Source organism: Barbus barbus (assembly GCF_936440315.1).
Source record: "Barbus barbus genome assembly, chromosome: 44".
NCBI classification, from domain to species: Eukaryota; Metazoa; Chordata; class Actinopteri; order Cypriniformes; family Cyprinidae; genus Barbus; species Barbus barbus.
Genome location: NC_136722.1, coordinates 10740311 through 10754767, shown reverse-complemented (window position 1 = coordinate 10754767; position 14457 = coordinate 10740311). Strand labels below are relative to the sequence as shown.

Here is a 14457-nt window from a genome sequence, read left to right as displayed (position 1 = left end):
ATTTTATATATAGTCTTAAAACAAAAATAGGCATTAATTATTCACTCTTTATACCAAATCAATTAAGCTTATGAGAAATTTGAAAAAAAGGATTGAATTTGGGAACAACTGGACTAAATTAAAACATTTTGGTAGAGATACTAATTAAACTCATTTTTCAGATACAGCAGGTTTACTTAAGTATACAGTTGTGTTTCTAAATAGTAGCAGTCCAACATCACTAACCAGATCAATCACTGTTTTTGGTAGAAATTATATTTCTACATGGCAAATATTTTACTAGTAGGTGTGGTAGAGTAATAGAAAACCAACAGACCCAACGGTCATGACATGCATGCTGTTGATTCTGTGTAATTGAATCATTAATTGAAAAGTGTGTGTTCAAAATAATAGCAGTGTGGAGTATAATTAGAGAGGGAAGTCATTCTGTGAAAAAACTGGTATCAATTATTTATTTAAGGATGAAGGCAGCAAATCTTTTACTGTGCATTTCTCTCTGAAAATCTGAGTAAAATGGGTCATTCCAGACATTGTTCAAAAGAATAGTGTACTTTGATTAAAAAAGTTGATTAGAGAGGGGAAAACAAAGAAATGCAGAAAATGATCGGCTGCTCAGCTAAAATGATATCAAGTGCTTTAAAATGGCAACCAAAACCAGAAAGATGTGGAAACAATTGGAAAACTACCATTCGAATGGATCGAAGAATAGCCAAAATTGCAAAGACTCAGCCAATGATCAGCTCTAGGGTGATCAAAGAAAGTCTAAAGTTACTTGTGAGTATTGTAACAACAAGAAGACGCTTATGTGAAGCCAAGCTATCGGCAAGAAGTCCCATTGTTGAAAAAATGAAGAGGTTAAATTTTGCCAAAGAACACATTGACTGGCCTAAAGAGAAATGGCGCAATATTTTGTGGACTAATGAAGCAAGATTGTTCTTTTTGGGTCTAGGGGCCGCAGACAGTTTGTCAGATGACCCCCAAACACTGAATTCAAGCCAAACTGTGAAGACAGTGAAGCATGGTGGCGCAAGCATCATGATATGGGGATGTTTCTCATACTACGTGTTGGGCCTATTTATCGCATTCCAGGGATCATGGATCAGTTTGAGTACTTATGTTATGTTGCCTTATGCTTGAAATGGGTGTTTCAACAAGACAACAACCCCAAACACACCAGTAAGCGAGCAGCATCTTGGTTCCAGACCAACAAGATTAATGTTATGGAGTGGCCAGCCCAATCTCCAGACCTTAATCCAATAGAAAACTTGTGGTGTGACATCAAAAATGCTGTTTCTGAAGCAAAACCAAGAAGTGCAGAGGAATGGTGGTATCATCCTGGGCTGGAATACCTGTTCACAGGTGCCAGACTCCATGCCACACAGATGTGAAGCAGTTCTCAGAAACCGTGGCTATACAACTAAATGTTAGTTCAGTCATTCACAAGAAAGCTAAATCTTCTAGCATTTTTCTGTTTGTTCAGTAAATGTTTGACTTTGTAAAGAAAAATGCAGACACTGCTATTTTTTTGAACAGCCTAATATTCCTTTTTCTTCACTTTCTGTGTAATAACATTAATAAACATAATAAAGAATAACAAATTTGCTAAGTTTTTCTTCATGTTTTGATTTAGAATAGAATGTGCTATGTTCCCAATGCATTTGTGTGTATTGAAGTAAAAGTTATTATAAGGATTTTGAGCTTTACTCGCTTTTTTAAACACACTGCTATTATTTTGAACAAGTGTGCATTTATTTAACATCTTTTGTTGGTTAACATTAATGACACATAGGTATTTAATTAGGAATACTGTCCATTTAAGATGGATGGATGTAATACTGACACACATTGAGTTTTCACCCACCTGTTTACGTTCACTTAAGCCATAACTGACTGTATTTACATGAGATACTCCGACTCTACACGATAGACATTTGGACTGCTGTGTGTGTATTTGAGCACTGAGAACTGATCGCGCGCTGTATGAGAACTGAAGAAGTGGAGCGTGCGCGAGAGAGAGCACTTCTGTCAGCGCGATTCCGCCTATTGCACCTTCACTAACTTTAAGTTAATCGACAACAAATTGTGACTCCCAGGAAAAACAGGACGTCTGGTCACCCACTCCCTAACCCTTCAGGTGCTGAGGCCATTGTTTCAGATCGCTAGTTCGTGTTTTGGTAGCCTATCCGTCCACTGCAGCTGCCATACTGAGACTAGATTTGCAAATGCCACATCTGATTGCGATCCAAAGACAGAGACGCACATTTTGAAAGACAAGACAGTTAACTTAGCCTATAGGATATATTTTGAATGTCCGGTAGTCCTCAAATAACATTTTAGTCCCGTCTCATCTTGTTAACGAAGACACGCATAAATTTCGTCATAGTTTTTATCATCAGATATTAGTTTTAGCTCGTCAACGTCTTGGTCACAGGAAAAAGGTTCGTTAATGAATTTTTTCGTCGTTGACAAAATTAACTCTGGTTTACCTCAAAGTTAACAGGCAGGTTCCTTTTAAGGGCGATCTCGTAGACCAGGCTGATCTCAGATTTGCTGGCATCGCTGTTCTCCTCCGTTTCTTTCTTCTCCTCTGAACACTGAAAGAGTTAAACACAAAACTATTACAAAAAAGCTTTTACATTTTATGCTGAACTATCACTATTCCCCCTAATAGATGTGTCCAAAACAATCTATTACTTATTCAAAGATTCAAAATTGCGAGCTCCTAGTATGCATACCAGCATAAATAAATTACGCATAAATTATATTATTTTCTGTTTAATGGCCTTATTTATCGCTGTCAAATCACAGCAATTTTTTAAGGTTTATTGATGAAATATGCAAACTAAAAATAAAATCAAACATAAAAATAAAATTTTATAAGTAGAAATATTTTGAATATTTTTATGAAATAATTTGTATAACAAGAAATCTGTAGTTGCTTTGATAATAATGTACAGACTGAGCAGGGACATTTTGCATTAGTGAATAAAAATGGCTTAACGCACAATATTTAACAATTATTATTATTAATTTTTTGCGAGAACTCACAAATCTCAGTGCATAACGGTGCCTAAATTTGATTTCCTCCTCTCAACAATCCATTTATTACAGTACAAAGATGTCTGTTGCTGACCTCAAATCAGCCCCAAACCTACATTTTACCCACTAACAGAATGAAAACCTGCCAGGAAGATGTTAAAGGGATAGTTCACCCAAAAATGGGTGTTATTAATTACTCACTTCGTTCATCTTCAGAACACAAATTAAGATATTTTTGATGAAATCCAAGAGCTTTCTGACCCTGCATAGACAGCAACATTAAAGGTCGATAAAAGAGTCTAATTTTAAACTTTTTGCACACAAAAATATTCTCGTAGCTTCATAAAAATTATGGTTGAACCACTGATGGCACATGGACTATTTTTACGATGTCCTTACTACCTTTTTGGGCCTTGAATATGGTAGTTGTGTTGCTGTCTATGCAGGGTCAGAAAGCTCTCGGATTTCATCAAAAATATCTTAATTTGTGTTCTGAAGATGAACGAATGTCTTATGGGTTTGGAACGACATGAGGGTGAGTAATTAATGACGGAATTGTCATTTTTGGGTGAACTATCCCTTTAAGAAAAGGCTGTATGATCTCAAAGCTGATGGTGGGTCTGCTTCAACGCATGGCTGCGGTTTCTCATGTACCTCCACTGAAAAGAGCTGCTTCTGGTTTTGTTGAACAGTTGAGATTCTAAAGAAAGTGGCTTGGTTTTGTAAGAAGAAAAAGCTTTCAAACTGATCCAAGAGCAGTTCCCTTAGTTCCGATTCATATCTTATCAACTATAAAAGGAGCTGCAATAGAACTCTCACACAAGTTCCAAAGGGTGACTTTTAATATGATCCCTGCAGCATATTATCTTGGTCACCTCCATTACACTACAGACATTCCTTTTCAGAATGAAGAGTGTGTTCTCATGCAACACATGAACAGGAGTGTGTGATCTAAGAGCACTCTATCAAGTTGTGTTTTTTTGCAGACATTCAATACTGCGTTCTCAGTGTCGTCCTTATAGCGATTACACGGCATGATGTCATTGTGCGTTTCCTTCAAACGCCTGTTAATGATGTCTGGGATGGAGAGCCGTCAGGTGGTCTGGAGAGTGTGAGACTTTGTGTGACAGACTGTGAAGGCTTGCTTGTGTGCCCTTCTTAAACTGAACTGACAGGTCACAAGCTAAATTTGATATTGTCATGTGTTGTAATGATCAAAAAGCACAGAGATTTGGCTAAAATAACAGCAAAGTAACTCAGTTTTGGAGTTTCAACGGCACAAAAGAATAAAAAGAGTTCAAATTAACCAGATTTTGAGGAGCATTTCAAGCATTCTGCTCTTCCTCAGACTGCAAATGCATCCAGACGTACATCAAATACAGCGACCCCACACTTTCTAACTAAAGATTTCCCATGACTTTTCCAGTTGTTTGAGATGACTGGAAAGGGATTTTAAAAAAATTAAACCGTACAAAAATGTATATTGACTACAGAAGTTTCCATGACTTTTATTTTTGCCATGATTTACAAATGTACGCATTTATGCATGTACAAATAAGTAAATTAAAACACAACTAATACACAATTTTCAAAATCATATGATTATATTTAATTTGTATTATTAGTTAATAATATATAATGAACTGGGATCGTATTTATAATAGTAAGAACATATTGCAATATTAGATTTAGTTGTCAAAAGTTTCAAAATAATATAAATAAATTAATAATAAAAATGAAACTATATAACTGCAAAGAGTATAGTTTTAGGCTACATGAAAAAGGAAAATAAATAAATATATATATAAATAACAACTAATAGCACTTTTATATTATAACACTATTGTTGTTGATATTGTTGTTATCAGCTTATAATGTATAATAAATAACTTATAATAAATCTGGACCACAGATGTAGAAATATTATCCTACAAAATGGCGCCGCTGATGGCAGCTATTGTGCGTTGCTCCTCCGTGTTTGTATTGTTTTTGTTTGTTTTTCCTGTTTTTTGTTTTTCAAATAAGATCAGCTTTACCAGGGATGATCTGCTGAACATTCGGCAGAACACACCACAAAATCTTCTACCGGTTTTTGATTTTTCGGACGTTTTGCTGGACATTGTAGTTGGCGGAGCCATAGCTCTGGTCAAACGCTACAGGAGGCACAGACGGGGAAAGCGAGCCGGCGCGCTCGTGAAACTTCGTCAGCGCGGATTTAGAACGGCGTTACCTAGCATCCATCTGGCGAATCTCCGCTCTCTACCCAACAAAACGGACGAACTCCTTCTGCTCTCCCGGACAAACAAGGACTTTTCTAACTCTGCTGCTCTATGTTTCACGGAAACCTGGTTGAATGGCGACATACCGGACAGCGCGATCCATCTGCCTAATTACCAGCTGATAAGAGCAGATCGGGACACAGAATCAACGGGGAAATCGCGCGGCGGCGGGACATGCTTTTACATCAATGAGAGGTGGTGTACAGATGTAACTTTGTTAAAGAAGATGTGCTGTTCAGATCTAGAAACGCTCTTCATTAACTGCAAGCCGTTCTATTCGCCGCGGGAGTTCTGCTCGTTCATTCTCGTGAGTGTTTACATTCCACCGCAAGCGCACGTGAGCACAGCTCTACAGAAACTCGCTGATCTGATCACAGAGAGTGAACAACAACACCCGGACTCTGTTTTAATCATTCTCGGGGACTTTAATAAAGCAAATCTCTCCCGTGAACTGCCAAAATACAGACAGCATGTTACATGTCCCACCAGAGACAGTAATATATTGGATCACTGTTACACAACAATAAAGGACGCATATCACTCGGTTCCACGAGCAGCTTTAGGACTCTCTGATCACTGTTTGGTTCATCTTATTCCATCCTACAGGCAGAAACTTAAGTCTGCGAAGCCTGTATTAAGATCTGTTAAAAGATGGACTAACGAAACAGAGCGGGATTTACAAGCCTGTTTCGACCTGACTGATTGGACTGTTTTTGAAGCTGCGGCAAATGACCTGGACGAGCTCACAGAGACTGTAACATCTTATATTAGTTTCTGTGAGGACATGTGCATTCCTACCAGGACTCATCTATTCTACAACAATGACAAACCATGGTTCACTGCCAAACTCAGACAGCTCCGTCAGGCCAAAGAAGATGCTCACAGAAAGGGGGATAAAGTCTTGTACAAACAGGCCAAATACACACTGGAAAAGGAGATCAGAGTTGCAAAGAGGAATTATTCTGACAAGCTCAGGAACAAATTCTCTTCCAGCGATCCGGCTTCAGTGTGGCTAGGATTAAAGGACATCACCAGCTACAAAACACCACCCCCCAGCACTCTGGAGAATCAACACCTGGCAGACGACTTAAACGAGTTCTTTTGTCGTTTTGAACGATCACCCCACACCCGCCCAGAGCACCCCTCCACACAACCATTCACACCTCCAGCAACCCCTCTCTCCCCCACACCTACAATTCAAATCAGCGAAGACGATGTGTGCCAGGTCTTCAGGAAAAACAAAAGAAGGAAAGCACCTGGTCCAGATGGTGTGTCACCAGCCTGCCTAAAAATCTGTGCTGAGCAGCTGGCCCCCATCTTCACACAGATCTTCAATAGATCACTGGAGCTGTGCCTACAGAGCAAACAGGTCTGTGGATGATGCAGTCAACATGGGACTGCACTTCATCCTGCAGCATCTGGACAGACCAGGGACTTATGTGAGGATCCTGTTTGTGGACTTCAGCTCTGCTTTTAACACCATTATCCCGGAAACCCTTCAAAATAAACTAACTCAGCTCTCTGTCCCCACCTCCGTCTGCCAGTGGATCAACAGCTTCCTGACAGACAGACAGCAGGTAGTAAAGCTTGGCAAATTCACATCCAGCACTCGAACCATCAGCACTGGAGCTCCTCAGGGCTGCGTACTCTCCCCACTGCTCTTCTCCCTCTACACCAACGACTGCACATCTAAAGACCCCTCTGTCAAGCTCCTGAAGTTCGCAGACGACACCACACTGATCGGCCTCATCCAGGACGGTGACGAGTCTGCTTACAGACAGGAGGTTAAGGAGCTGGCTGTCTGGTGCAGTCTCAACAACCTGGAGCTTAACACACTCAAAACGGTGGAGATGATCGTGGACTTCAGGAGAAACCCCCCTGCTCTCCCCCCTCTCACCATCATGAACAGCACCGTGACTGCAGTGGAGTCATTCAGATTCCTGGGCACCACCATCTCTCAGGACCTGAAGTGGGATATTCACATTGACTCCATTGTCAGGAAGGCCCAGCAGAGGTTGTACTTTCTTCGCCAGCTGAGGAAGTTCAACCTGCCACAGGACTTACTGAAACAGTTCTACTCTGCCATCATTGAATCCATCCTCTGCACCTCAATAACTGTCTGGTTCAGCTCAGCTACCAAATCTGACCTCAGAAGACTACGGAGGGTAGTCCGGACTGCTGAGCGAATCATTGGTACAACCCTCCCCACTCTCCAAGAACTGTACTCATCCAGAGTGAGCAAAAAGGCTGGTAAAATCACTCTGGACCCCTCACATCCAGCACACAACCTCTTTGAACTTTTACCATCTGGTCGACGCTACAGAGCTCTGAGCACCAGAACGACCAGACACAGGAACAGTTTCTTCCCTCAGTCAATACATCTCATGAACACTCAATAAATAAACGTAAAACACACAACTAATACATTATCCATTCACCACACTCACTTATTTTATTTTCTCATTTCTAATTTGCACATACTTGACCTGTACATACATAGTCGCCTATATTATATATTATATATTGTGTATTTCTTATTTTTTTTTGCTGCTTGTACATTGGTCATTGGCTATTTCCTGTTATTTTGTTTCATTACCTGTGTCCTGTCCTGTTACTGTCCTTCTGTTGCACTGTGGAGCTTCTGTCACTACAACAAATTCCTTGTATGTGTAAACATACTTGGCCAATAAAGCTCATTCTGATTCTGATATTAAAAATATTACTTATGGAGAACCTCCCACAGCTAAATGTTCCTCATAAAAGTCAATCAATAAAAAAAGTTGTCTTTGCTTAACTTGCAAAACAGAAAAAAAGAGGGAAAACCGCCACCAAAAAAACTACAATTATTTTGATTCAACACAGAGATTTGTTCATTTTGAATACACATGTGTTTTATGTATCAACAACATCTGAATCGATCAAGCTGAGCCTCAGGTTTTTTAGAATCTAAAATAAGAAGCCATTAGTGTCTGATATAAAACAAATGTCTTACAAACATCATTTGGGCTCATCTGCTAAATAGAGTAAATTAAAAATCAACATTCTGATGGATTAATCATCTGATTCTCTTTGAAAATCCGCCTTTCTGTCAGCACGTCTTCATCTAAGAGATTTCCTGCTTACAGTGTGCGGTCACTGAGCACTGTTCCCATTACAACCAATGAACGGAACCCGTTATACAGTCTTGAACGATACAGAGAAGCTTCCCGAGGTCTGTTTACTAACCATTCAGAGCAGTGCTTACTGTACATACCGCAATCTTGTTTATTCCCTCCACAACTCTGGCATGCGCTCGTTTGCCTGTTAGCACATGGTAAACAATTGGCTTTGTGAGTTTATGAGCGTGTTGAGGGGAAGGAAAACATGGTGTTCTTGACAATAAAAATCAGCTGAGCCACAAACACTAATAACGACGCAAGTGACCTTATTTATATCCAGGTTGCATGCATACATTTGCTCTCATTCTCATTATAATGTTGATAAATCTGTATAATTTTCAATGAGGGAGCAAGAACACGCAGTTAGTCATTTAAAAAGGTAAAGATAGTAATAATAAGGACTTCCAATATGGTCTCATATTCTGTATATGGATAAATATACCAAAAACAATTACTTAAATGAGGTAACAACTCTTCACAGTTTTTTGAAAATCTCTTACATTCTTACGCTATTTGATCAAAATTATAATAAAAAACAACCGTTTTCTGTTTTGATATTTTAAAATTTTTATTTATTTAAGTGATGGCAAAGCTGTCTTTTCAGCAGGCATTATTACAGTCACATGATCCTTCAGAAATCATTCTAATAGGCGATTTGCTGCTGAAGAAACGTTTCTTATTATTATCAATGTTAAAAACAGGTGTGCTTCCAAAATAAAAGGTTTTGTTTACATAATATGTGTGCGCGTACTGTGCATATTTATTATGTATATATAAATACACACACATGCATGTATATACTTGTATCAATATCAATTATAGAAAAATATACATGGAAATGCATGGAAATATTTTCAGAATATATATGTTGTATGTGTGTGTATTTACATATACATAATATTCTGATTAGACTATGAAAATTCTTAGTCGGGACACCCCTACAACGCACATAAATTTGCTCATATTCTCCTTCTGATGTCATTAAATTTATACACTTTTAAATGAGGGATCAAGTACACGTAGTTAGTGGTTTGAAAAATAGCTAGTAAAGATGTGCGCACAAATACGTGTGAATGAAACCCATTGTGTGTGTTTGTTTGTGTGAGCATGATACTCATCCTCGAGGTACAGGTGTGGGGAGACATGCAGACGAACATGGTTTTGCCCTGAGGTGTGCACAGGTATGGTGTGTATCAATTTGTAAAGCAATACACAGAAGAAGCATCTGACAAAGCCTTCATTATGGAGACAGAAGGGGGACAAGACTAAACAGCAGAGGCGCCACTGTGGTTTAAATAACCTTGGTCGATGCCAGGCATTTGGGGCACAATGTAATATGATTTCCGGTGGGAGAAATTAGTATTTTGAAGGATGGCCTGAAGCTATGTGCAAACACATCTCTGACAGAAACTAAAGCTCAGAGGAGATGCTGTGAACATTGACAGATGATGAGGAAACAGGACAGTTGTGTCTTCTTAAATATTGTGACTTGGATCATTAGCCTGAATATCACTTTTACCTGACAACAGGTTATAAATATGCAGTATATGATAGACTTTCAAGTTCATAAAATGAAAAACAGGAAACTGACACATAAAATGTCGGAGACTGTTAGTGAAAATGCATTATTTTTATCTAATTGTAATAATAAAATCCATTACAAATTAGAATTTTTGTATTAGACAGATTATGTAAATATTCTTAAATTGCATTTTTTTATTTATATATACATATACATATATACACACATATATACATACATATATATATTTCTTCTTCAGCTGCCTTTTTTTTTTTAATAATTCAAAATCTTAAAACTTTGTTTATTTCCAGGTAATAAAACAAGGACTTTCAATATGGTCTCTGACTATGTACAGGTACATTTAAAAAAATTAGAATATCATGAAAAAGGTCAATATTTTTTGTCACTCATTTCAGAAAGTGAAACCCATATATTATTTAGATTAATTACACATAGAGTCAAATATTTCAAGCCTTTACTTCTTGAAATTTTGATGTTTATGGCTTACAAAATTCTGTGTCTCAGAAAATTAGAATATTACATAAGATCAATAAAAAAAAAATTATATTTTAAACAGAAATGTCAGGCTTCTGAAAAGTATGTTCATTTCTATGCACTCAATACTTGGTTGGGCCTCCTTTTGCATGAATTACTGCATCAATGCGGCGTGGCATGGAGGCAATCAGCCTGTGGCACTGCTCAGGTGTAATGGAAGCCCAGGTTGCTTTGATAGCAGCCTTCAGGTCATCTGCATTGTTGGGTCTACTGTCTCTCATCTTCCTCTTGACAATTTCACAGATTCTCTTCAGGTTCAGGTCAGGCGAGTTTGCTGGCCAATCAAGCACAGTAAGACCTTGGTCATTGAACCAGCTTTTGGTACCTTTGGCAGTGTGGGCAGGTGCCAAGTCCTGCAGGAAAATGAAATCAGCATCTCCATAAAGCTTGTCAGCAGAAGGAAGCATGAAATGCTCAAAAATTTCCTGGTAGATGGCTGCGTTGACGGTGGACTTCAGAAAAAACAGTGGACCAACACCAGCAGATGACATGGCAGCCCAAATCATCACTGACTGTGGAAACTTCACACTGGACTTCAAGCAACATGGATTCTGTGCCTCTCCACTCTTCCTCCAGACTCTGGGACCTTGATTTCCAAATGAAATGCAAAATTTATCTGAAAAGAGGACTTTGGACCATTGAGCAACAGTCCAGGTCTTTTTCTCCACAGCCCAGGTAAGACGCTTCTGATGTTGTCTCTGGTTCAGAAGTGGCTTGGTAGCCCTTTTCCTGAAGACGTCTGAGCGTGGCGACTCTTGATGCACTGACTCCAGCTTCAGTCCACTCCTTGTTAAGCTCTCACAAGTGTTTGAATCGGCTTTGCTTGACAGTATTCTCAAGCTTGCGGTCATCCCTGTTGCTTGTGCACCTTTTCCTACCCAAATTCTTCCTTCCAGTCAACTTTGTATTTAATATGCTTTGATACAGCACTCTGTAAACAGCCACACCTTTCAGTAATGACCCTCTGTGACTTACCCTCTTTGTGGAGGGTGTCAATGTTCGTCTTCTGGATCATTGCCAAGTCAGTATTCTTCCCCATTATTGTGGTTTCAAAGAACAAGAGAAACCCGGAATTTATACTGTAGGGATGGTCATTAATTGAAACTCAAATGTAAATATTCTAATATTTTTAGATATTGATTTTTGACTTTCATGAGCTGTAAGCTCTGATCATCAAAATTAAAACAAAAAACTTTTGAAATGTTTTACTTTACATGTAATGAATCTAAAATATATGAAAAAAGTTACTTTTTCATATTCTAATTTTTTTTAGATGTACCTGTATATGGAAAATATACCAAAAACAATAAAACAATATGAAGGATCTTGCAGAATATATTATATGTACAGTGCTATTCAAAAGTTTGGGATCATTAAGATTTTTTAATGTTTTTGAAAGTCTCTTATGCTCCATTTATTTTAAGAATACAATAAAAACAAAAATATTGTGAAATATTAATACAATTTAAAATAATGGTTTTCTATTTTGATACATTTTAACTGTTATTTATTCCTGTAATGTCAAATCTTAATAAACTACTCTAATATGAGATGTTTAAGAATTTTTTTTAATTAATTATTATGAATGTCGAAAACAGTTGTGCTGCTTAATATTTTTGTGGAAAACTTTTTTTCAGGATTTTTCAGGTTCAAAATAACAGCATTTATTCAAGTTCAAGTTCAAAATAACAGCATTTATTCAAGTTCAAGTTCAAAATAACAGCATTTATTTGCAACAGAAATTCTTGTAACATTATAAATGTCTTTACAGTCACTTTTGATCATTTTCATGCATCCTTGCTGAATAAAAGTATTATGAAATGATGAAATTAATTTGATTGCATGGCTATGTGTGTTCAGTTAGGTGGGACAGTTGTGAAGGTTACCTGAGGTGGTCTCTCTGGAATGGGTTCGTTCTTCAGGGCCTGAAGGGCTTTCATGGCCGCATTGTGTCGGGCAGCTTGGCGAGTCCGCCCCTCTCCGATAAACTCGTTGTTCCCCACTGTCAGCTGCACATAAAATACCTTAGGCACTGGGTAATGGTACCTAGGTTTGGGAGAGGGCCAAGAGACAGAGAAGGAAAGGCTGAGTGAAAGAGAAAAGGGCAGGTAAAAGGAAAAAAAGCCCTTTGATTTATAAGAGGATTATCTTATCGAAACTTGGCAGTTTTATTACATCACAAGCTCTAGAATGGAAATGATAGATACTAGAAAAGCAACCAGGAGTTGAATTGAACATGCCGACTGCTAATTGGAAGGAATGATGGGAAAAACATGACTTGTTATAGAAAGGAAGTAAAAAAATAAGGATTGGGTTTTTCCGTCCATACTATCAAGTTAACTATCGGGAATACAGCATTAAAATTCTAGTAAATAAGATAAGATAATAATTATCATAATTATAATTCATGTAATTGCTGATAACAATAAAATGCACATATAAACTTTTATTAAAATCCTATTAATATTAAATTCCATACTATTCTGTCTAAATAAATAAAAAAAACACTAAAAAGTTCAATTAAATAAATGTAAAAAAAATTATAAATTTATAATATTAATTATTATAAATAAAAAAGTGAATTTAGGCAGCACAATATTAAACCACTACTGAAAATGCTTCTAGTCCGTATGTTTTAACAATTATACATTTTTTTTTAACACATTTTCAAGTTTAACTAAAAATGCTTTAAATAAAGATCTGTTATAAATTAGAAAGTGTAATTTTAAAATTTAACAATTTTTAATAGAACTATTTCTTCAACAGCTAAAAAAATGATATATATATATATATATATATATATATATATATATACACACACACACACATACACATACACATACTAGCTGTGTATTTTCCAGGTTTAAAAAAATTACATTCAAATGTAGTCTCAAGTTCTGGATATGCATAAATATACCAAATAAGTAATTAGTTAAATTAGATAACTGATCGTTTTAAAGTTTGTAGAGCATGTAAAAATGAATATTAAGTATGAAAAATGGATAATTATTTTGAGATTTGCTAAAGATTACATTTACCATGTGTTTTAAACATTAACTTTAAGGTGAGCATTTGATGATAGCAAAGGCAACCTAAATGTAAAAAATTAAGTGAGCATTCACAATACTAGCCACTACATATTTAATACTCAAAAAATTTAAATTACAATATGATGTGATGCAACAGTCATCTGAATGTGAAAGACTGTAGCTACAATGCTTTAAAGAACGTTCATCTAAACTGTTAGCATTCAAAGTAAAGTGCCGCTACTAAACAAATGTAAACTATAGATAAGTGAGTCAACCTCACTAACATACTAGTTGGTTGTTGTTGGGCAGCTAGTTAAGTATCGAGACCTTACGAGACGCAGCTATATCATACATTATTATGTACCCCCTTCACTCCGCTGTCACTGAGCTCCAATGAAGTAAGTGTCAAAAGACACAAAGGCTGATGGGAGTGGTGTACAAAGCTTTAAAACAACTAGAGAAAAGACAGATTTATTTCTGAGGCAGAACCCGAACAATATTGGTAGAGTAATAAATGGTGAAATTAAAGGGCCCTTCTTCCATGGGGTCAATGACATAACAATGAGTTGGTGAAATAATGACTCCCATTGGCTCCAAGCGAAGGAGCTCGGAACAAAAGCGGCTTCACATATATCCAGCTTTCTTTATCTTAACTTTGGCTCACCCATGCAGGGCTGTCAGGCCGCTGTTCAGTGTGCAGATTTAAGGGTCTGTTTGCACTTTAAGGCCTTTATGAGGAACGGTACCGACTGACCCAGCGTCAGCTCTCCCCCTTCCCTCGTCGAGGAGAACCCATTCACACTCCTCTCCAGCGTCTGGGGACCGAACTGTGCTAAAAAGTAGCTGCTGCTTTCCAAAATCATCACGCTCTCACG

The 14457-nt window shown here is 37.5% G+C and overlaps 1 protein-coding gene across 3 annotated transcripts in view; it reads right to left on the bottom strand.

The window, feature by feature from the left end:
* The window catches only part of LOC306863531 (double-stranded RNA-binding protein Staufen homolog 2), a 140838-nt gene that overhangs the window by 94225 nt on the left and 32156 nt on the right, over positions 1-14457 (bottom strand). For all 3 annotated transcript variants that reach the window (XM_079406919.1, XM_079406918.1, XM_079406920.1), the window contains exons 6-7: positions 12440-12599; positions 2487-2594 (exon numbers count right to left, since the gene is read on the bottom strand). In XM_079406919.1, the coding sequence (XP_079263045.1) occupies positions 2487-2594; positions 12440-12599 (268 nt within the window). The remainder of the gene's footprint in view (positions 1-2486; positions 2595-12439; positions 12600-14457) is intronic.